Raw genomic sequence first — 23,267 nt, 5'->3', positions numbered from 1 at the left:
CAGTTTGTGATGGTCTTGTCTGAAAGCCCAATCAGGGTGAGGCCAGGCCTGATGTTGTTGTTTAAGTCTGTGGAAGCAACGCCTGCTTTTCTGTCTCAAAAGAATACTGGCACTACGCTAAAATACACACAAAGCAAAGCTTTGAATTTCAGCTCATCCACACAGCTGCAGGAAAGCTGCCACGAGCTATAATATATCATAACTGAAATCCATGTTTTTTAAGGGTGATGCATAATGGTTAGGTAGGAACATCACTTTTTTTGTCTCTTTTAAATATTAAACAAAATGGAAAAGGCTCACATGCACTCGTGTCTGATTATTTCTACCACATTTAAGCTGAACACTAAAACTGATTTATAATGTTACCTAATTATTAGGCATATTTTTCAGTCTTGTATAAATGTTGCAATTGAAGCTGAATTCACTTTTCCACTTCTTTTCAAAAGTTTAGGTCTATCTCTAAAGTCTCTTATACTCACAATGGCAGCATTTATTTGATCATAAATATTGCAAAAACAGTAATATTGTGAAATATTGTTACAATTTAAAATGACTTTTGTATTTTAAAATTGAACTTATTTCTGTGATACATTTTTAGTAGTGTTTTGTCACGTGATCTTTCAGAAAGCATTCTAATATGGGGATTTGGCGCTCAAGAAACATTTCTTACAGTTGAAAGCCATTGTGCTGCCTAATAAAAGATTTTTTTTACTGCCCCCAAACTTTTGAATGGTAGTGCAACTTCCCTGTAACTGCAGGTTTGTGTAAATGCAATTCTCTACCATTGCCAAATAGATACAATGTTTTTTCATAAATAAAAGTTATTGTTAATTAGATTTTTATTAGGTAACAAGTTAATGAACACTTTCAGTATTGAGTAATGACTCACATTTTTGCATGTATAAATATTGCATTGAACTTGTATGACTAATTTGTTTTGACATTTTTTAGAGCCATCATTTGTACAGATATTTTTGAGAACTGATGTCATATCCATTGTAAGTTATTTACAGAAAGAACGTTTTCCTATAGGCTAAGGACCCATACACAGAAGTGCTTAAGACTTTATGTGAATGTCTAAGAAAAGATTGTGACACCAAAAGTCTCTCAAGACATGAAACATGCAACTCTGAGGTTTGTGTGTGATGTTTATATATGTGGTATTTAACCCAAAGTCATTTTAGTCTTGGTTGTGTTTTGGCTTGACTGATGAGAAATCTTTTCCATGTGTGAAAGCGTAGCTATGGGTTTAAACTAATGCCTAAGCCACTGTGTATAGCTGATGCTTTAATCAGTGCCATTTAGTCAGAGCGTACCTTACTTGTGTTGAGTCCTAAATGAATACAGATAAAGAGGTTCCTTATCACAATAACATTCACACTGTAACCGGCTTTGCAGTAATGATATGGGATCCATGATCAACCTCACTACTATAAACACGTACAGTTTAGATAATGTATTTTTTAGGCAGATAGTACTCCATTCTGTCCCAGAATTCACCTTAATACAACATTATTTCTTGCGATGAAGTGCACTCATTTAAATAATGAAATGTATCCAAATGCATCTTAATCACAAGATTAAACAGATTTTTTTTCATCGTGGTGGTGACGAGGATAGGTGAGCTTTCATCCACTGGTGCAAAACTCTTCCCTTCGACTTCCCCATAGAAGAATATTTGCAGTTCACACAGTTTCTAGGATCTCTTTCTCTTCATTTACAGTTGCAGTAAACTGTGGGCGATTAGTTTTTTTTAATGGCCATATTTCCAGCTAAATTGTGATGTTTTGGATTATTTACAGCAGGTCAGCCGAATGTCCAAGCTTCTAACTCCAGAATCGTGAAGTCGTTTGTCTCTGACAGGCTGCAGTTATTAAAGGTGAGACAGGGGCTGCTTCTGCCCAAGAACAACCTCTCATCCACCCATAGACCAAAGTGACCACTGAAATGAAAACAGACAAATAAAGTTTACTTTTACAAATCAGTCTTACAAGTCTAAAATAAAATGTAAGAAATATGCAGCTCTGCATTATAAAGGCATCTTGTAGAATAATAATATGTACCTTCCTCCTCCAATGGCAAAAGAGTCCAAATCCCCTTTGATGAAAAAGGAGTTTTCTCCAGTCCAACGGAAACACTTAAATGTAAAAGAAAAAAATATTTTATTTGATCCCATAAATGTTTCAGTTTGTTTCTCTCAATGAGAATACATTTGAGCAAATGTAATTTTTATTTGTACCTTAAAACGTGGGTGCGACAGGAACAGGAAGGTCTCTCCAGTGCCATAAAATGCATCACTGGGATGCAGCGGATGTGAGAGAAAGCTCCCAAAAATCTGAGGGGAAGTTAAAGCCACTCAAATAACAATACACGTTTCAAAATCAAAATATCCAACTACGTCAGAATTACAAGTTGAACAAATATTTCAATTTATATTAATGCATTTAAATGACCCTCAGATAACCCCAGTGACCCTTGACCCCCAGATGTCCACTCTGTTCAGAGCTGTTACGTCCTTAGGGACATAAGAGTATTTTGGGTTTTTTTTTTTTTCCTTTTCTTGAAGGTTTTTCCTTCTGTCTCCTGAGCTGTCACTTTGACAGGTGGTGATTGGCTCTTCGACCTGTCAATCATTCCTGGGGATGTGATTGGCTGTGCTGCCATGAGGGTGGGCTCTTCTCATCACCTCTGATGCTCAACACCTGGGAGTACCCTTCATAAGGGACATGCTGCTGCACAGCGAGAAACTGCTTTTTCTTCTGATTGTGATTTGTTATCTTTGTTTTTGGTTCTCTTTTGTCTGAACTTAGCTTGTGTTTTTTTTTTGCCTGGCTACTCTGTAAAATTTTCTTATGTGAGAGATTTGAGGTCCTTTTTGAATACTGTTAAAGAGCAGTTCAATCTGGATGGAGACAAGGGGCTAGGTAAGATGTCACGTGACATACATAGGCACACGCAGGTGAAGTTTTAATTGTTTAGACACACTAGGTTAAGCCTAGTTCACACTGCACGATTTTCAAACTCGTCGGGTCACTGCTCTATTCACACTGCATGACTATCTGGGGTATCATTCAGTCACTGCTGTGTTCACACTGCACGATGGTTTGACGACAGAGGAGTTCACACTGCATGACTGAACAAGAGGAAGAATCGCCGACAACTCTCTCGCTCTCCGGTGTGCAAACTACGTTTCCCAAACACACGTGCGATGTGCCGAGTAAACAACGCGAGATCACATGTGCGTCAGACCCATAGACCGTAAAAACAGACCGGTCAGACCGGAGTTCTCGCGCGAGACTTGGAATTGTTATTAAAAATGATAAAGTTTGCTTCAAATTGTATGTGCGCTGATTTGTGGAGAAAAAGAAAAAAGATTATGGCGGAAGAAATTGTTGGAGGGACAGAGGGAGCCAGGATTTTGTTCTGCAAAGACAGTTTGAGGTAAATAAATAATTATTTAATGTGCTGCTGCTGTGGCTGGATGTGCAAATGTTTGGCCTTTGTTTCTGTTTGATAGAATTGTAAATATATCTATTAAAATACTGAAATTCTGCTTTATAACTCCTCCCTGAACCTCCTGCTGCCCTGTATCTCACTCTCTCATTGGCTGTCAGTGTAATTTTCAGTCAGAACGCAGTTCACACAGCAGGAGTTTGAATCGCCGACAGGTCCAGATATTTAGCATGCCAAATATCTCACCGGCGCCGGCGACTCGTCGGCGATTCTCTCTGATCGCGTCTTTGATCATTCATACTGCGTGATTGTCACTCGCGTGCACGAGCACCGATTTGCCTGTGATCTCGGGCATTTGTCGGCGATTTCACAAAACCTGTCGGCGACTCAAAATCGGGGCAAAAATCGGGCAGTGTGAACTAGGCTTTAGTGGGATTGTGCCACACCCTGTATTTCTGTTTTTGTTAGTCAGAGTAGGAAAGTTTAAGGTGTCATAGATGCTTTTTTTTCATTTCTTGGTAAGGATTAGTTTGAAACCATTTAGTAAGACTCTTTTGATTATCTTATTTTCTTTTCTTTGGCACAATTTAGTTATTCCCTTGGTTCTCCTCAGATCATATTTATATGTATGTTTTTCTTTATCTTTACCATGGGTTTATTTATTTGTGGTTAATTATTGGGTTTATTATTTATTAAATTGTTTTTGAAGTTATTTGTGTGGTCTCGTTCCTCATCTCATACACAGTGGTCATAGCAGACATTAACTCACAACTGGGTTTAAAATGTTCCCCTCCTCCAATCCCTAGATTGTTACCAGTTAAAGGAGGGTTGTAACAAGAGCTATGAAATAAATCATGACCTGCTGGTTGTGGTCCTTGATGAGAATCAGCACAGGTGAGTCGGTAGCGCTGAGCTTCCTGTAAAGAGTCTTGAGACTTGCCCCGTGTTTGTCCGTGCTGTAGGACAGCTGCCATGTGCGTGCGATCGTACGTGGAGGCAGCTCTCTCGAGATCTGAGAGAACAAATGTTACACATTAAACACACTGGGCCACCAGAATGAGATCCTAATTTTCCAAAACGGCATGACTATGCATAGGTGTATCATGACTCTTAAGCAGGTGTGTGTACTGACCTCTCTAACTTGCTGCGCATCCAGTATGACGCTCTGCCTCAGTATGTTACTCAAACCTTCTGGTTCAGTAGAGATAGAAGCTTTTAGCCCACTCTCCTCCACTGTCACCATCTGTACAGGAACAATGTGTATGAATTACCAACCCATACACCCACCCATGTGTTCAATTGTTTTTGGGTCAGTACGATTATAATACTTTTATTCAGCAAGTATGCATTAAATTGGTCAAAATGACAAAGATATTTATTTTATAAAAACATAAAAAGAAGATTTTTTAGCATTGTAATGGATATGGCAATGCTAATGTATTTGGTCTTGGTGGAATAGATCTGCTATGCTGCTGCTGATTATTGCTGTTGTTGTAAATTATTGCTGCTTTAGCAGATCAAGTACAGGAACTTGCTACTGCCATTGCATACACTAATATGCTGTGAGCAAGATCTACTGCTGCTACAGAAATAGTATATATAAAACTGCCCGTAGCAGATCTCTGTACAGGTGGAGCTGGGGAAGGTGGAGGGTTTGAGGGACTCTGAAAGCATGCTGCAAACTGCTATGGTGAACACTAACCAGCTATTTAACGGTGCAGTGAGTGATTTCTGCAAAGAGGAAAATAGATCAGACTGAGTGCCACAACAAACTTGTAGTCAATCAGCAGTAGTGGGTGTGTACAATAATGACGGGGGTAGGAGAGAGAATGGCCAAGAGGGAGAGTTGAAAGAAAACTGCTTGAAAAGAGATGGTTGAGAGGAATAACAAAACAGGAATAGTCTAAGTAAAATGGAGAGGGAAAAAAAGTGATTACGGTTAGGTATGAGCTTTAGGACCCATGTTAATATTATTAAAGCTTTCCAACGCTAGAGAAACCCAAGCGGGAATGCTTGAAAAGATGCTACGGTTGCGTTGTTGTTACATGAGTAACATTGATTTCGAATGTGTGCAGCTGGACACTAACAACAAAACCTTGCTTGTATCTGCTTGTATAATGTATGTTAATTTGTTACTCTTGTCATTTGTCATCTTCACTTTATTTTGCTATAATGGAGACATCCAAGCTTGCATTGCGTGTTCATGCATTTTGGCGGTCAAGTGAAAGGAGTGTGTTTGTTTGGGTTGATTCCAAATATCAACAGTGTTTTAAGAAATGATTCTCAGAAATCACATATTACACCTTTAAATGTTCAGCAGCAAACTCATTGGCTGCAGATGCAGCAGGAATCGATCAGCTTGTGCCATGTAGTTAACAAAAACTCATCAGGTTGCTTTAAGGACCTGCACGGTAGTGAACATACACACTAAAACACATAGCAGAACCATTTACACAGATATGCTTATATATATATATATATATATATATATATATATATATATATATATATATATATATATATATATATATGACCATGACACACATGTAACACTGTCGTGTAAAACACTACACTATAATACATTTCCATTTCACTTACTTGTTCATCCCAGTTGTATTACACTTTACACTACACCTATAAATAATCAATGCATGTTAATTTACTGTAGTCCAGTTTAATAATGTAAAGTAGACAGGGATAGGACAGGTTTAAACCGAATTGCTCATTCATAGTGTGCTGTGTCTGATGCATCTAATTGAACTCCATTTCATTAAAAGCTACAATATTCTTTGACCTGTGGGTTCATTTTGTCTTCACATTTTAGTACTATATTTACACATATTAGGCTTTACAGTAACTTTTATATTAATACAAATCCAACTCCAGGTGAATTTTAAAGTTTTTATTCAATATACATTAAGGTACTACATATACATATGTGAAGTTATATACATCTCAGTGAAAACATGATGATGTCTATGTTTGGGCTTTTTGCACAGCTTCATACAGTACTTGATGGATCTTGAATTTAACCTCAGGCTTCTGCTTAGGATCAATTTTTCCCAACATGTCAGCAATGACAGCAGCGAATCTGAAATCTTCAGTGTCCTGCTGCATGGCCTTTTCCCTCTCCCAGTCCAGCTGCTCCAGTATCCTCAGTAAGGCTTCTTCAGTGGTAGACATTCTCTTAGGCATTATGTCAGCCGAAGATGGTGAGTCATTGGAACAGGATGAGATGCTTGGGGTAGGGTAAGCTGAAATTGAACAGGGTGAGGAGCTGCGTTTGGGTGACGGACAGGGTGGAAGAGTGGATGGTGTGGGGGAAAGTGGCGATGATTGCATGCAGGACAGAGGTGAAGGGTTGCCAAAAGTCACAGTCTCGGATGTTCCTGATGGCGGAGAGGATGGGAAGTTGTTTGTCTTCAGTTGTTCCTCAACGGAGTCGTAGACCACTTTATACATATCCTTAAGGAAGAAAGAATAATTACAATCAGGTTTTTATGACATGTTGTAAACGTACAGAACAAACAATATATTTTTCATTAATTTAATATTAAAGCCAAAACGAAATAGAAGTAGAGATATTTTAGTAGCATATTATGATTTTACTGAAACCGAAAAAAGGTACAAGGCATCCCACTGAATTGGGAAATTCAGTAAACAACGTGATTTTAGATTTTCAGTAAAATGTGCTCATAAAACTATTCAGCACTGGTCTGAGAAAATCGCATACATCAGAAACTTTAAGAAATGGATTTGCAGGATTTATGAATGAGGTTCGTGTAGTAACTGGCTCTGGCTGCACGCATTTGAATGTTTTTCACATAGCAACAATCATGCAGGAAAAAAAAGTGTACATCGAATTTTTTTCAGCATGAGGCAAAAATAACGGCCTATCAGAATAAACAGCTGGGATGCCAACATGCATGCATTTATACAGCGATTGAAAAATAAAAAGTGTTTCTTACCTTCTCATTTGGGCCTCTTTCCCGATGTTTTACAAATTGGCATAACCACCCCAGCTCCGTCATGATGGTGTATGGACTTGGATCAATGCTTCCTGTGTAGACCCTCTTCTTGATCCTCACAAACTTGTCTCTTAAATTCTTCCACGCTTTACGGCAATCAATGTCGTCTTTTCCCGTGGCTGCTGCGATCTCGTGCCATGCATTTTTAATCATTTGACTGTCAGTATTATCGCGCATACTCGGATCATAGAGGTACCTGTGACGACGGACTTGGTCCGCTACTTTTTTCTCGAAGTCATTCATTTTCATAAGTTGCGAACATTTGAGACGTATGAACGCGCGAGGCCTTGCGGAGCCAAAGCGGCGACGCGCACGATGCTGCGATTACGTCACTGCTACGTGCGCGTTTGTTTTTTTCCATGTTTTTTCTTACAAATATTGATATCCTCCTAGGACCCAGGAAAATACTTTTGTCCACTGTAGTGCACATTATATTTTAAAGAATTTATTTGACATCATACATGTCACATTTTTAAGTCTGTCATGTACAGAGCACATTAAATTCGTTTTTTTTTTAAAGCATTTTTTTTTAAATTTGATGCATAAAGTAACAATAACAACAATTTGCTTCCTTGTCATACCACAATAAAGGAATACACCAAGGTTCTTCAGTCAAGATTAAGCTCCAATTCCTTAAGCACAGCCACTGTGCTCGTAGCGTTTACGTTTTTAGAAAACTCAATGGAATCAAAATACATTTTCATCTCAAGTTTAAATCTAAAAAAAAAAAAAGTTTACAGTTAGAAAATGTACATTTATGAATGTGATATTTGGCTAACAAAAAAAATTAGGTTTATAAAATAAATATAATTTCTCTTCACCTTTGTGAAAACCAAAAATACATTTTTTATCAGTAAATTCAAAGTTAGGATTCACAGAACCTTTAATAAAGTCACAAACACCACACCAAAATGTAACCGTGTGAGAGCTATTCCAAAATAAATGTAATGTAGATTCAGGTTTCTCGAAACAAACAGAACAGAGGGTATTAATGTCATGTTTAAGTCTTTTGAGATAGCACTTGTCTGGATAAAACCTATGAATTAACTTAAAGGTAATTTCTCTCACTTTGTTAGTCATCAGACTAGAAACAATCTCCTCCTGAAACAAGACTCTAATTTTCTTATTGCTTTTGGATTTAGATGTAGAAAGGCACAGTTTACCAACAAATGTCTTGCACAGATCCATTGAGTGACTAAAGGATGGAAAAGAAAATCCTTTATAAAGCATAAGAACTCCTTGTGGCACTGCATCAGCCACAATTGCAAACTCTTTTGGAGTAACAAGAATTCCATGCTTTACCAAGAACTCAGATTGAACCATTTTGATTAAAAAGTTGAGATACAAAAAAACCAAAAACAATTTTTAAACCAACTATCAAAGAAAAGAGATTTATGTTTACACAGTAGGTCCTTATTATTCCAAATTATGAGTGAGGTGTAAAATTGTGTTTAAAAATAAATAACATTGTAATAAACTTTGAGATGTATGAACGCGCGAGGCCTTGCAGAGTCAATGCGGCGACGCGCACGATGCTGCGATTACGTTACTGCTACGTGCGTGTGTTTGTTTTTTCTTACAAAATATTGATATCCTCCTAGCCTAGGACCCAGGAAAATACTTTTGTCCACTACTGTAGTGCACATTATATTTTAGAGAATTTCTTTGACATCATACATGTCACAATTTTAAGTCTGGATGTCATGTAGGCCTACAGAGAACAATCAGGGGTTTGCAAAGATACATGTTTGGAGGCGTCACCAGGACAACTTATTCTTGGTCTTTAATAAACGGCACTCTTTAGCACTTATGTAAATATGATCATATTTTGTAATAATTTAAATTGGATTAATCTCAGGAAGATATTATGGGGTTTCTAATCAAAATATGACTTTCTGTTAAACAGGGCATTGATTTCATAAATTTCCACTGTAGTGGACGCCAGTGGACTTAAATCATGTTTATCAGGCATTCTGGAGACACAACAAGTGAATAGGAAAAAATAAATTACATATCAATATTCCTATGAAATATTTGAAATAATGAAAGTGTTGCCAATTATTACTCCCATTATTACACTTCTATTTTCATAACGTTGCACCAAGAATACATTAATATGCAAATTAGATGCAGTGTATAGATACATTGTATTGAATGGGAAAATCCAAGTATGACCATTTTACCCACATATTGCATAAAGTAAAATTGTATATTCAATGCATTCCGTTATATCTTTGATGACATAGTTCAGAATCAACTTTTAAAAAAGATTGTTTAAACATATCCTGAAACCTTAAAATTGATTGGTGAATAAAAAAATAAATCACATTGTTTGTTTTGCCTATATGCTATTTCATGTCATTTTATTTTTTTTAAAAAACTGGAGTCCTGGGGCCTGTACCATGATGGTAGCTGAACAAACTAAAACTACAGGATTAGTTTCGCCTTAAAACCAAACCAATCCAATCTGGCTTTGTTGCTACCTTGATGCTGATCGTCAACTCAGGCTTTGATCCTGAGTTTGTGGAGCGAGTGCACATGAAAGGGTGACATCGGCAGTGAAGAGCCAATCACATGCCTTTTAACACAGAGAAAGTGTGACTCATTTCTCGCCAGAGAGACAATGTGATTCAAAACACTTTTGCTATATATATATATATATATATATATATATATATATATATATATATATATATATATATATATATATATATATATATATATATACATTTTAACCAAACATAACCTGCTAACCTGCAGGTTAGCTGTGGCGCTTAAGTTACTATGACGGTGAACACAGCTAAAAGCAAAGTCACTTTCATGGTACCTAAAACCAAGGTTTGGCTTCATGGCACAGGCCTCTGGTGTCATAGCATATGACATATCATAGCATATGAATAAAATATAATTTTTTCAACAACATTTTTTTTTCTTCCACATTTTTTTCTTATGCTCTAAACAATGCTATAACATGAAAAAAAAAGAAGAAAAAAAAAAAGAACTTTTTTTTCTGGGTTCCAGGAGGATATATGACAGGTCTCTTCATCCAAATACTTATAAATATCAATCAATCAATCAATCAACTTTATTTATATAGCGCTTTTACAATCACGATTGTGTCAAAGCAGCTTCACAGTGTCAAACAGGATAATATTGCGACAAAATTAGATTTGGCTGTACAGCCGTACTGGAGAAAACAGTGATGTTATCAGCTTATTTTAATTTATCATATAGCGACAATGTATAAACAAATATAAAAAATATAAGTACATAAATGCATAAATAAATAAAATAAAAAATTCAACTACTAGCTTTTTTTTTTTGATAAGTTGACCATGTTCTATTCCATAGGAAAAAAAAAAATTCAGATCTGTTCAGTATACAAGAAGCATCACCAAATCAACACTACTGCCAACAAACATAACTGAGCTGAAGAAACAAACATTTCCAAACTGTAGTTTTACATCAGATGTAGATGTGTTAAAACCTTATGAATGTTCAACATCTTTATTCATATTATATGAATTCACTTAAATACTTATATACTTTTAAATGATTTACATTACTTAATTAACACATTACGTGACATTACGTGATTAACACTTAAAAACTACTGTTGGGTTGGTAAGAATTTTTGTAGTTTTTTTATTATTATTATTAAAATACTTTTTTGTATTTTAACATATTTTAAAATTGTATTTACTCCTGTAAAGGCAAAGCTGAATTTTCAGAAGCCATTACTCCAGTCTTCAGTCATATGATCCTACAGAAATCATTAGGTGTGTTTGAGTTGAACTACACTAGGCTTACAGAGACAGGCGACATCTGCCAGTTGCAGGTGGGGAGGAGTTTAAAATGGAGACTTGAAATCGGACACTTTCTGCTTCCCGTAGTGACGCTTGCGAGGCGTTTGCTTACTTTATCAAATATGAAGTGGATAAGATGCAATATTTGTCAAATATACATTTTCATGAAGCAACAGAGAAGCACTTTTCATTCAATACTTCATGTACTGATTAAAACAGTACAGTGACCTTTGACCGTGACTCAGATACTGCAGGGTGTGAGTGATCTGGTTGTATAGTAGGACGTAACACAACACTACAAGTCCGTGCTCTTTTGGTGTGTATTCTCTCAATTTTACCAATCAGTTTTCATCAGTTTGCACTGGCTGACAATAATACCTGTGTTCTGTGCTAGACTAACTGAAACTTGTTACAGCATTTGCATGTTGTTGCCCTTTGTTTGTCTGATTGGTTGTATTGCTCTCCACATTTGAAAGTCACTTTGGATAAAAGCATCTGCTAACTTATTAACTGTAATGTAAATGTAAATTTTTTTAATCCATACATTTAGTAAATAACTGACCTCCCATTCCTCCCCGGCCTGGCATCGTGGAGACCCATCCTCTTCCTCCTCATCGAGAAGCACAAAATCCTCTTCATCACGCTCTGCTTCGTCCCCCTCACCTCCCTCCAGGATGCACAGGTCTGGCCGATGCTGACTCATGTAAGCGTACAGCTCGTCTGAACTACAGCACAAAAATCACAGGCAGAAAGAGAGGAGGAACAAGAAAGTGAGATGAAGCAGCTTGAGCTATGATATTATCACCAGGACATTATTAAAACATTCTGCCATGTTTCGCTGTTTATTTCAAGAAGGCTGTGTATAGTCTACATAATGCTTAAGTACCTTTCCTGCTGCATGGTGAACCAGGCTTCTCTGGAAGGAATTTTGGGTTTAGAGAAAGCCCTTTTCTTCCCATGCTGTAGTTTCTGTCGAATTCTCACAAACATCAGAGATCCGTTTATACCACTACTAGATGTAGAAGTGCCTAATGAGTGAAGAGAGATAACCAAGTGAATTAGCTGATGAACCAAGTGAAGAATTGTTAGTACAAGAAGTGAAATGTCAATGTTCTTAAATAAAATGTGTAATTACCTAACAGCTGTCTTTCCAGATATGACTGCTGTTCAGATTTGTCTGTATGTTCTTTGTTTCCTCTCTGAACACTGTCCGGTCCTCCACAACAGAAAGTTGCAGCAGCTGCTGTTAGCATTCCCCCAGACTCCAAAGTCAGCTGTCTCTCAGCTTCAGACATGTCCCCTGTCTCTCCAACTACTTCATCCTCTTTTTCAGCATCCAGAGTCGCTGTCAGATCATGTGAAATGCAGGACACAGGAGCGGGAATGGCCTCTAATGCTGACTGACGGGTTTTCTTGTGGCTGTGTGTTTTGTTCTTTGATGACTTACAACTGTTACATCTGGAAGAAACATTTGATCAGTGTGTATTTCCTGTATGTGCAGTGAATGATGGGAAGGCTATTTCTATGCACTGTTTTATTAACAACTAAAATGTAGTTGCCTAGGGGGTGTTGAGGGTTTCCAACAAGTTGTCACTTTATTTATATATACACACACATTAGGGGTTGCACAGACTAGTCTTTAATCTTCTTTACTTTAATTAATCTTATTTACTTTGTTAGTATGCATTACAGGTCTTAGGGTGAACAATTAATCTGTGCAAGTTAATACACAGAAAAAAATAGTTTGTTGCGGTAACCTCTAATCGAATCTGAAAAGTAACTTCCTGACTAGAATGGCGTTCCCTTTCTGATGACGGCAGTTTGACGGCTTAAGTTTGAATATCCTTAATTACTCCCCTCCAACCATTAGTCTGCTATGAGCACGAGATGGTCTACGAGATGATCGTAGATCCTCTATTCAATATTCTGTTTCACTTGGAAATACGTCATAGCACTGAAATAAAATGTGTTGCAACTTCCGGTTCACTGGGACGTTAATGCTCAGCCATGGTGTTTCAAAGAGTTAGTTCACCCAAAAATGAAAATTCTGTCATTAATTACTTACCCTCATGTTTTTCAACACCTGCAAGACCTTCGTTCATCTTCGGAACACAAATGAAGATATTTTCGTTGAAATGCGATGTCTCAGAAAGGCCTTCATTGACTTCAATGTGATTTCCTCTCTCAAGACCCATAAAAGGTACTATAGACATCTTGACAAAGTCCATCTCCCTACAGTGGCTCTATAATCATTTTATGAAGTGACGAGAATAGTTTTTGTGCGCAAAAAAAAGTAAATAACGACTTATATAGTGATGGGCCGCTTTCAAAACAAAGCGTTGAACGGTTATAAATCAGTGTAGTCTATTGAATCATGTTTCGGATCACGTGTCAAACTGCCAAACTGCTAAAATCACGTGACTTTGGCGATTCGAATCATGAATTGATACACTGATTCATAATGGTTTGAATCTTTGTTTTGAAACCAGCCCATCACTATACAAGCCGTTATTTAGGTTTTTTGCACACAAAAACTATGCTCGTCGCTTCATAAAATTATTGTAGAGCCACTGTAGGGAGATGGACATTGTAATGACGTCTTTAGTGCCTTTTATGGGTCTTGAGAGAGGAAATGACATTGGTGTCAATGAAGGCTATCTGGGCCATCAGATTTCAACACAAATATCTTAATTTATGTTCCGATGAATGGAGGTCTTACGGGTGTCGAAGCAATTCATGACAGAATTTTCATTTTTGGGTGAACTAACCCTTTAAGCTTAAATTAAAACATCAAACTAGTCATTGATTGTGGCCTATAGAGGGCGCAACAGGCTAAGAAATCGTTGAAGTCCACTTTTACGCTTAGTTTCCAAACAGTTAAAGTGAAAAATAAATGCATAAATCGATGAGAAATATAACAACCCAAAGACAAAATAAATGATAACAGACTTATTTGTTCATTAAAGGGTTAGTTCACCAAAAAATGAAATTGATGTCATTAATGACTCACCCTAATGTCGTCCCACACCCGTAAGACCTCCGTTCATCTTCAGAACACAGTTTAAGATACTTTATATTTAGTCCGAGAGCTTTACTGTTCCTTCAATGAAAGCGTATGCACGCTATACTGTCCATGTCCAAAAAGGTAATAAAAACATCATCAAAGTAGTCCATATGTGACATCAGTTAGTTAATTAGAAACTCTTGAAGCATCGAAAATACATTTTAATCCAAAAATAACAAAAACGACTTTATTCAGCATTGTCTTCTCTTCCGGGTTTGTTTTCGGATCGCGTATCAAACTGCCAAACTGCTGAAATCATGTGACATTGGCGATCCGAATCATGAATCAATACGCTGATTCCTAACTGTTTGAATAATTATTTGAGGATTGAAAACAAACACTGAAGAGAAGACAATGCTGAATAAAGTCGTAGTTCTTGTTATTTTGGGACCAAAATGTATTTTAGATGCTTCAAGAGATTCTACTTAACCAACTGATGTCACATACGGACTACTTTTATGGTGTTTAATGACATTCAAATGACATAAATTTAATTTTTGGGTCACCTAACCCTTTAATGACGTCATCAGCAACTAGGCGACGTACTCGACTTTTATCACATACATTTCGATATTACGTTAAGTTATTTTGGAAAAAAATCATACACACACATATCCAAGCAGTAAAGCACCTGTATGTGGTCTTGTTGAAATGAATGTGAGAGATATCTGTGTAGAAGGACACTGAGGCAAGATCATCCACAGAGCAGGAGAACACATATTCTTCACACCCATTCTCCTGAACAAGTGGGTGAGACTTCTGAGGGTCAAAGAAGATCTTATTGGATGTCACCAGTAATATTCCAGAGACCACACCCTAGAAAGACGAGCAAAACAGAGTAAGAAATGACGCTGAATATGCTGCATTTTATGAAATGTAATGGGAATATAGAAAAGCATAACATAAACATAACATTGTCACCTTTCTGTCTGTGATGTAACGGGAGAACAATTTGAGGCAAGACATTGCGGCTGATCCCTCCCCCTGAGAGCATTCAGATGGAAGAGCCAATAGACACACATTTCCATCAGGTAAAGAAACAGCCTCCACGTCCTACCAGAGATGAATAAACATCACACAAAGCAGTAGAATAGAAGCCATTATGAGTCACTTTGACTGTCATCACAAAGAACTGAAACTAAGAATAATGCTACGAGCCAGCTGTATTGAGATTTGTCAGACTGTTCACTATAGTGACACCCTAAGCTCCAAGGTTTGTAAACACACAATTTATTACTCTCTCACCGTCAGTTTGTCATATTCCGCATCTGTGGAAGGAGACACAAGAGTTGCAGTTCCCACAACACCAATATCAAATGCAGGATCAAAACTGTGCTCTTGTCTTGGATGTGGGTCAGAAGCTGTCGCCGTAGAAGTTGAGGCCTTGTTCTTGGGTAACTGTTTTAGGTGGTGCATAAGGAAAGACATTGTCACACTGACAGTAGTTTCAGTTCCCTTCCTTCTTTCCATACTGCTATACACCCACTCATTTCCTTATTCACAGCCCTGTGATCAGATGACTGGACTAAGTCACAGCACCCACAAACCATGAGCTAATCACAAAGATGCATAATTCATGCAAATGGCATCCTAGGAGGACTTCCTGTAATAGATTATTTTCCCTTATATCATGCTTTTCTCCCAATTGAGAGATCTATAAGAACAAAATTAATAGGAGTTTAACTGCTACTTTCTTTCAAATAGCATGATTAAAACAAAAAAGACAAGTGTTTGTAGTGTTAACATCTGTGCCTGTGAGATTGAGCTGGAGTAATGACGGCTGAAAATTCAGTTTTGCCATTACAGAAATACAGTACATTTTAAAATGTATTAAAACAGCACTAGGTAACTTTTTCAACCTTCATAATATATTTTTTAAGACTCTTGTGATGATAAATCGACTTACAATAGGTTGAATGACACGTCTGCCATAGCCTGATGGGGTCTGTATCGTTTTTAATCGTACTTTTAAACTTCGGGTTTCGGGTAGTAACCCGAGAACAAAAAAACTACAAAATTCGACTGCTTTACGGCATTTACGTCACTTCCACCAACACACACACTTCCTTAAATTCGGACGTGCGAGCCCAACTTAGTTCGTCGGATAATATAGTCATGTCCGAAGCAGCACAGACAAATAAGAAAGAAAAGGTTTTGTCGGAGGAAAGCAATAAGAGGAAACGAAAATGTGATGGGATTAAAGGCAGGACGAGGATCAACATTGGACCAGCGTTTGCTCGTCGGCGTGAGCTGAAGGAGGCGTGCCCGACCGATGCTGTCATGCTTGTAATACGGTGATTATCTACCACTCAAACATTGAACTGAAGTATCATATAGATTCTGTAAAACGGTAACCAATAGACTACTATAATGACGCTGGCTTGTAAACGTGAGCGTCGTGATTATTTAGCGTTTGAAAAAAATAAAACCCATGAAATTATATTCATATGACATGCTGAAACATGCCACTGACTGTAAAGTTACCTGGGATGAAGACATTTTACACGCGACGCCAGAAGAACTCTGAACTCCTCTTGCAGTGTTCAGGGGAACTGTTAGTGCTGCACCGACCCGCGGCGCCACTTTTATGAAGTTATTTGGCCCGCACCGCACCACTGTAACGTTATATATTTTTACAACCCGCCCCGCACCCGCGACCATTAAATAGACATACGGGGTCCGCGGGTTATGAGACGACACACGCATCACGAGTTTAGGGCTATCAGGGCTGTCATGTCAACAAATGCACGTGCGATGGCATCCCCTGTTGTAGGATGACAGATCTTACGAAAGTAGTTGAGGACATTATTTTTTCCGAACTTTAGGGGGACCCCGAGAGCAAAAGTAGCCAAGTGCTGCTTTAAAATAGAAAATAGTGTTTATAAAAGTATAAATTTTATTTCACATATTATTGTGTTTTTTATCAATTAAATTAAGCCTTAGTAAGCATAATAGACTTTCAAGAACATAACTTTTGAATGGTATAGTATAATAAAATGAAGTATAATACATATGATTCAAAATGCATAAAATAAAAGTACATAGGGACAACATAAAACCTCTGCAAAAACAATTCTGACATTTACTTGTGATTTTATTCTCACTATAAACTGAAATGTGGACTTCTTTTTCCCCCCACAAATGTTACAGAAATCAATAAACTCAGCGCACAGTGTAGTATCTGATTGTCCAAACTCCAATTCTTCATTTCCCATTGCTTTGGTACAGACAACTGTTTCCAGACATGCAAACATGGCTTTTCCACACAAAAGTCTGCTGTTCGTACACTGATATCTAATCATTTGCATAGTTTTATCGTTAAACCAACAGCCCAATGTTCCGTACTTTTACAATCTTTTATTTTGAAACTGTTTAAACCCAGCACACTTAATAGCAAACTAATGTCTGTCTGTTTCCAAATGGCAGAAAAGTCAAATTGAGAATCTGAAAACTGTTTATGTTCTTGTAACACATTTCATCTGCTGAAGCTTAAATAATGACGAACACAATAAACTGTATTTTCAAGGTTGTGGAATACAATTCAAACAATATTCCCTACTTCACACAAGAAACTAAATTACATCAACTTTAAGAGATGAGAAGAAAAGAGAGAAACGACAGTTTGATATTAGTTAATATAAGCAAATATTAGTTACCTTCACAGTTCACATTCTCCCATTATAGTTGCTGTTTCCATGTTCTCCTTGAAATGTCCACTCAAATGCTTTCATTAGCGATATTTAAAGCTTGACTAGACAGCACGGGGTGTTTCAGTAACCTTTGTTCTAAACTTATCAGTATACGATAGCAAGGTGGGACAATGTTGGCAGTTATATTTATGGAGAATACCATAATTTATCAACAGGAACTTAAAGGCAATGGGGTGTGTAAATAAGCTTAAAAACTTTACTTACCCTATGTTCATTGTTTCTGCATGACTCCAAAGCCTTCATTGTTGGATCTTTGACTGGAAATGCAGCCTCTATGAAGATAGATGCAAAAACAGTTCAAACTGCATACAAGTAACTAGAGTGAGAGCAGATGTCTTTGTTTCTCAGTTTGTTTCTGCAGCTGTTTAAACTACAATCACACTGAACATGATTAGTAAGCAGGGACTGTAATTTTAAACTAGTGTTTGTGAGTCACAGTTGAAGCCAAGTATGTTATTAAAAATCATTACCTCATTTAAATAATGTCAGTTGGAATTTTCAATGTATGTATGCATACAAACTCCATTAGTCACTTTACACTGCTATATCACCAAGGCTAGATTTATTTATCAGAAAACATTAATATTGTGAAATTTTGTTTTGATTTAAAAGAAATGTTTTGTATTTATTTTTTACATTTTTGTTTTATGTATTTTATTCCTGTGAGGCGAAGCTGAATTTTCAGAATAACTCCAGTCTTCAGTGTCACATGATCCTTCAGAAATAATTCTAATATGTTGATTTGGTGATCAATAAAACATTAAAGGACAACTCCGGTGAGAAATGAACCTAGGGGTAATTAACAGATGGTTACTGAGTAGATCGTTCTCTGGGATGCGTTTTCATGGAAATCGAATGTAAAGAGTTTTATCTCTAAAAACAGATTAGCTTATAACACTAGTCTATGGGGCACAGGGTAGTGAAATTAAATCGCTAGTTAATACCACTAACAAGGCTCAAAATAGCCTCACACTAACACGGTAGCATAATGAGGGTCCTTACATGCAAACAGAAGCATTGAGAACTTTGTAAGTATACAAACAGTTTAATAAGAAGATACTTTATAAACATGTGCATTACGCGTTCACGGACAGGCGCTATCTTGGAAAACAGTCTCGACGAATCGATCCACGAGCACTGTTCTAAGTGAGCTGGTCGATAGGAATTAAGTTTGTGAAATGTAATAACATGGACATTTTTATTTTTATTTATTTATTTATTTATTTATTTTTTTTATTTCTTCTGAAAACAACGGACCATATGAGATTCCAAGTCACAGTTCATCACTTAGCAGAGCTCTCGTCGCTCGACGAGTCGAGACTGTTTTCCAAGATGGCGCCTGTCCGTGAACAAGGGTGTAATCTAGCACTCGGAAAGCGTTCCACCCATAGGGGCGGCCATTGCTAACCAAGCCATCACCTGCTGTTAGCATCCCATTGACTCCCATTCATTTTTGAGTCACTTTGACAGTGAATAACTTTACATCTGAGGCGTTTAAAGACTCCATTTGTCCATTGTTTATTTCTAAAGAAACACAACAATGCATAAAAGGCTCCATTACCATGTATCTTACACTATCGCCCCGTAGAAGCTGTTTTTGTAAAAATAGGCTAACGATTGCATCATAACCAACGCGACTCTGTTGCACAGTTGAGAAATTACCATATATACAGGAGGAGACGCTCAGAAGCAATCTTTTAATGTCTAAAGCCCCTTTCACACTGCACGTCGGACCCGCAATATTCACGGGAACATTGCCGGGTCGCCTTCTGTGTGAAAGCAACCACGTCCCGGGATTGATTACCGAATTCGACCCGGGTCGGGGCTCTAGTAATATTGCGGTATTCGACCCGGGACGAGCGCTGTGTGAACAAAAGCCGAAACTAATGCCGTAACGTGTACGTAGTTATTGTGCGACTCATAGAGCTTGTTTTTTTCAATAACACAACCCTGCAGTGCCAGAAGAGCTAGTTGGTGTTTTAAACGCAGAGAGTGTTCATATACAAAAGAAACTAAAATTAAACAAGCAGAAATGTGTGCAAACTGGACACAAGTCGAGACCACGCCATTATACGTCACATCCGGATGTCACGTGTCAACTCGACCCGGGACCGTTACGGGTTGTTTGTGAAAGCGCACATATTACGGCATTTCGCTGGCAGTGAGAATGGACCAAATCTAACAGCCCAGGAACAAATGCCGGGTCGCATTATCCGTGTATATGCCGGAAACGCAGTGTGAAAGGGGCTTAAGAGGCAGTCGGGGGGACGTGAAAACATAAAGTCTGATAAAGTCAAGGGAGAAGAATGGGGAGATGCCGATAGTGAGCCAAAAGCAACGGGAGAAAATATTTAAACGTGATTCAGATTTCCCTTTCCACAACTACTAGAAGACCTACAACTGTCAGACAGGAGGCTCACGTCACATCTACGTCGTCAAGCTCAGTCTGAGCCTGTGCAGTTCGCTCAGACATCAGGAAGTGAGTGCCTCTGATTGGCCTCATTTTTCCGCCGTTGAAGTCAATGGGATAGCTCTGTCCATTTCTTTTACTGTCTATGTCCGTGAACGCGTAATGCACTGTCTTTATAAAGTATCTTCTTATTAAACTGTTTGTACACTTACAAAGTTCTCAATGCCTTCTGTTGGACCCTCATTATGCTACTGTGTTAATGTGAGGCTATTTTGAACCTTGTTAGTGGTATTAACTAGTGATTTAATTTCACTACCCTGTGCCCCATAGACTAGTGTTATAAGCTAATCTGTTTTTAGAGATAAAACTCTTTACATTCAATTTCCATGAAAACGCATCCCAGAGAGCGATCTACTCTGTAACCATCTGTTAATTACCCCTATGTTCATTTCTCACCGGAGTTGTCCTTTAAGAACATTAAAATGTTTTGGTGAAATGGTTATGCATTTTATTAGGATTCTTTGATGAATAGAAAGTTTATTTGGAACAAATATTTTGTGACATTATAAAAGTCTTTACTGTCATTTAAATGTCACTTTGAACAGCAGTGTAAATCCTTTATGCAGTACTTTAAAAAAGTTAGGTTTGCCTTATAAATCAGAAGCTAATTGTCAAACATTGTTGTTGGTCATCCACTTACCCTTTAGATAGTACTGTCTTAGTTTGGGGTTTCGGATTTGGTGATGTCCTTTGACACACTCCTGCCCAACACTCTTCCCCACCACACTCTGAGCGCCAATGGAACACTGGGCAGTAATGAAGCCTGGAGGCTGGGAAATTCCAGGTGGCAGCTTTGATCCCAGTCTAAAGATAAGATAACACATGTCTCTTTTTGTTGCACAGTGATGATTATTCATTTGGTCCCAACCAAACCTTACCTATTCTTAACATTCCCAAAGTAACTGGCCCTGCTCCTGTCTCTCTGAGCTCTGTGGTCCATGAGGTCTCACTGATGAGATTATGAACTGACCAGTCAAAAAGATAACCTTTCCAGTACTGGAATCAGTGATGGAACGATTGCCCACTGCTCTGTCGGCATCTGGAATTTTTCCTCTTCCTTCTCTCCATCCTTATCAGCATTCTCTGCACTCTACTGGAAACCTGCAATATGAGAGGAAGAGGAGGCTGTGATGGGTGGTTTACTTTTAACAAACCATATTTTATTGTACAATAAGATCATATACACAGGTATTGCATTACACACACACACACACACACACACACACACACACACACACACACACACACACACACACACACACACACACACACACACACACCTGGTTCACTATCTTTGTGGGGACTCTCCATAGACGTAATGGTTTTTATACAGTACAAACTGTTCATTCTTTCCCTCTACACTGCCCCTACCCCTAAACCTAACCATCACAGGAAAATTTCTGCATTTTTTACTTTATCAAAAAAAAAAACTCATCCTGTATGATTTATAAGCCTTTTGAAATGTGGGGACCGCTGACTGGTCCCCACAATGTAGGTGATGTCAGGTTTTACTATTCTTATGGGGACATTTGGTCCCCACAATGTAATATAAGCAAGGACACACACAAGTATTATAAATATTATATAAATAGGTATAAATAATAAAAATTATAAAATTGTATTATATGTCTTTTTAAAGTCAGTTCTACCATTCATTGTTTCTCTTTATTTATTTATATTTTATTTTCTGTACTATTTTTATACTACAGTTACTATGTAAATGCTTCAGCAATTTTGTAAAGATTGAAAATCATCACATAAAAGCTGAAACAAATCGATCTCTTTCGGTCAAACATTTCATTTTAAGCCATTTAATATTTAGCAAATGCATACATTCTATCAAAAGACAAGAGATTGGCAGAGTCATGCAAATTGGCCTACTTGAGCCCAATAGTAAATACCTAGGTCCAGTAGTTATGTAATTCATCAAATATTTGTTTTAAAAGCATCGACAACAGCTACTTTTAGAATTCAGTAATTTAATGTCGAAGCAATAATCAGGCCCAGATCACAGCACAAGATGTGGATTGTTGATATTGTCTGTGCTGCTGCAGGCCTAAAATGCATCACAATGTCGCACTTCTATGTCTAGAAGCCACAATAATATATACAATATTATTAAACAATATCTTTACGGATTTCTCGAAAGATCATTATTATCTCTCCCGATTAAAATTCTTCAGCAACATCCACTGATGTAGGCTACCACTCATTGTGCTCGTGTTTTACGTGTTTCTCTAAACTTAACACTAAACTAGAGTTATAAAAATCTAAAAATCACCAAATATGTGCATTCATCTTACCTTGGTCTTTAATGATCCCATATAACTACCAGCTGATCGGGAAGCTCCGCATGATGCGCTGTCATGTGTTTTGATGCCTCTGCAGTGAATCTGTCACCAGTCATTAGATAAGAGCACAGGATCGTTTGAGCACAGCTTTCGTTTAATCGAAATGTTGTTTCAGAATGTACCATCTGAAACTACCTCCCTCTATATATTTGAATTTGTAAATCTACATTTGTTTCAGTGCAGTATGGACAAGCAAGTATATTAACTTCCATCTGCAAGGTGACTTTTATTTGATTTTTATGTATATACTGGGGTAAATAAACCAAATACGTATGTATTTAGAATTAATTGTGTACGCATATAACATTTAAAATCTATTTAGATGTATATACATATATTTGTTTCGTTTCTACGCGGGATATTTTAACTTTGTGTGCAAATTGAC

At 37.5% G+C, this 23,267-nt stretch overlaps 2 protein-coding genes across 3 annotated transcripts; both read right to left on the bottom strand.

Moving 5' to 3' along the window:
• Positions 1-532: 532 nt before the first annotated feature.
• Positions 533-23,102, bottom strand: si:ch211-15d5.11 (oxidation resistance protein 1). 2 transcript variants are annotated; one of them, XM_067455503.1, is made up of 15 exons: positions 22,835-23,102; positions 21,410-21,632; positions 21,172-21,335; positions 18,266-18,333; positions 15,597-15,749; positions 15,273-15,404; positions 14,983-15,167; positions 12,423-12,745; positions 12,174-12,315; positions 11,850-12,012; positions 4,586-4,696; positions 4,313-4,465; positions 2,240-2,335; positions 2,064-2,137; positions 533-1,942 (listed from the first exon to the last, which is right to left on the bottom strand). In XM_067455503.1, exons 2-15 carry the CDS (start codon positions 21,469-21,471, stop codon positions 1,807-1,809), a joined length of 1,962 nt encoding a protein of 653 aa, XP_067311604.1. In that variant the 5' UTR covers positions 21,472-21,632; positions 22,835-23,102; the 3' UTR covers positions 533-1,806. The 2 variants fall into 2 exon arrangements, with proteins under 2 accessions (XP_067311604.1, XP_067311606.1); XM_067455505.1 differs by having other exon boundaries at positions 21,172-21,322; positions 22,835-23,101.
• On the bottom strand, positions 6,341-7,885 carry LOC137091256 (uncharacterized). Its single transcript, XM_067455509.1, has 2 exons — positions 7,422-7,885; positions 6,341-6,918 (listed from the first exon to the last, which is right to left on the bottom strand). The coding sequence occupies exons 1-2, from the start codon at positions 7,728-7,730 to the stop codon at positions 6,430-6,432; spliced, it is 798 nt and encodes a 265-aa protein (XP_067311610.1). The 5' UTR covers positions 7,731-7,885; the 3' UTR covers positions 6,341-6,429.
• Positions 23,103-23,267: the final 165 nt, after the last annotated feature.

The sequence above is a fragment of the Pseudorasbora parva genome, chromosome 10 (assembly GCF_024679245.1).
Source record: "Pseudorasbora parva isolate DD20220531a chromosome 10, ASM2467924v1, whole genome shotgun sequence".
NCBI lineage: Eukaryota > Metazoa > Chordata > Actinopteri > Cypriniformes > Gobionidae > Pseudorasbora > Pseudorasbora parva.
The sequence above is the reverse complement of the archived record's forward strand: the minus strand, read 5'-3'. Positions and strand labels throughout refer to the sequence as shown.

Excerpts from the sequence above, each read along its gene's own strand:
- si:ch211-15d5.11 (XM_067455503.1), bottom strand. The coding sequence starts at position 21,471 with ATGGACCACAGAGCTCAGAGAGACAGGAGCAGGGCCAGTTACTTTGGG. Across the intron at positions 18,334-21,171 it reads AAGACAGTACTATCTAAAGG|AGGCTGCATTTCCAGTCAAA; the intron begins GTAAGTGGATGA and ends CTATCTTCATAG. Across the intron at positions 12,316-12,422 it reads TCTGGAAAGACAGCTGTTAG|GCACTTCTACATCTAGTAGT; the intron begins GTAATTACACAT and ends TTCACTCATTAG.
- LOC137091256 (XM_067455509.1), bottom strand. The coding sequence starts at position 7,730 with ATGAAAATGAATGACTTCGAGAAAAAAGTAGCGGACCAAGTCCGTCGT. Across the intron at positions 6,919-7,421 it reads AAAGAGGCCCAAATGAGAAG|GATATGTATAAAGTGGTCTA; the intron begins GTAAGAAACACT and ends TTCTTCCTTAAG.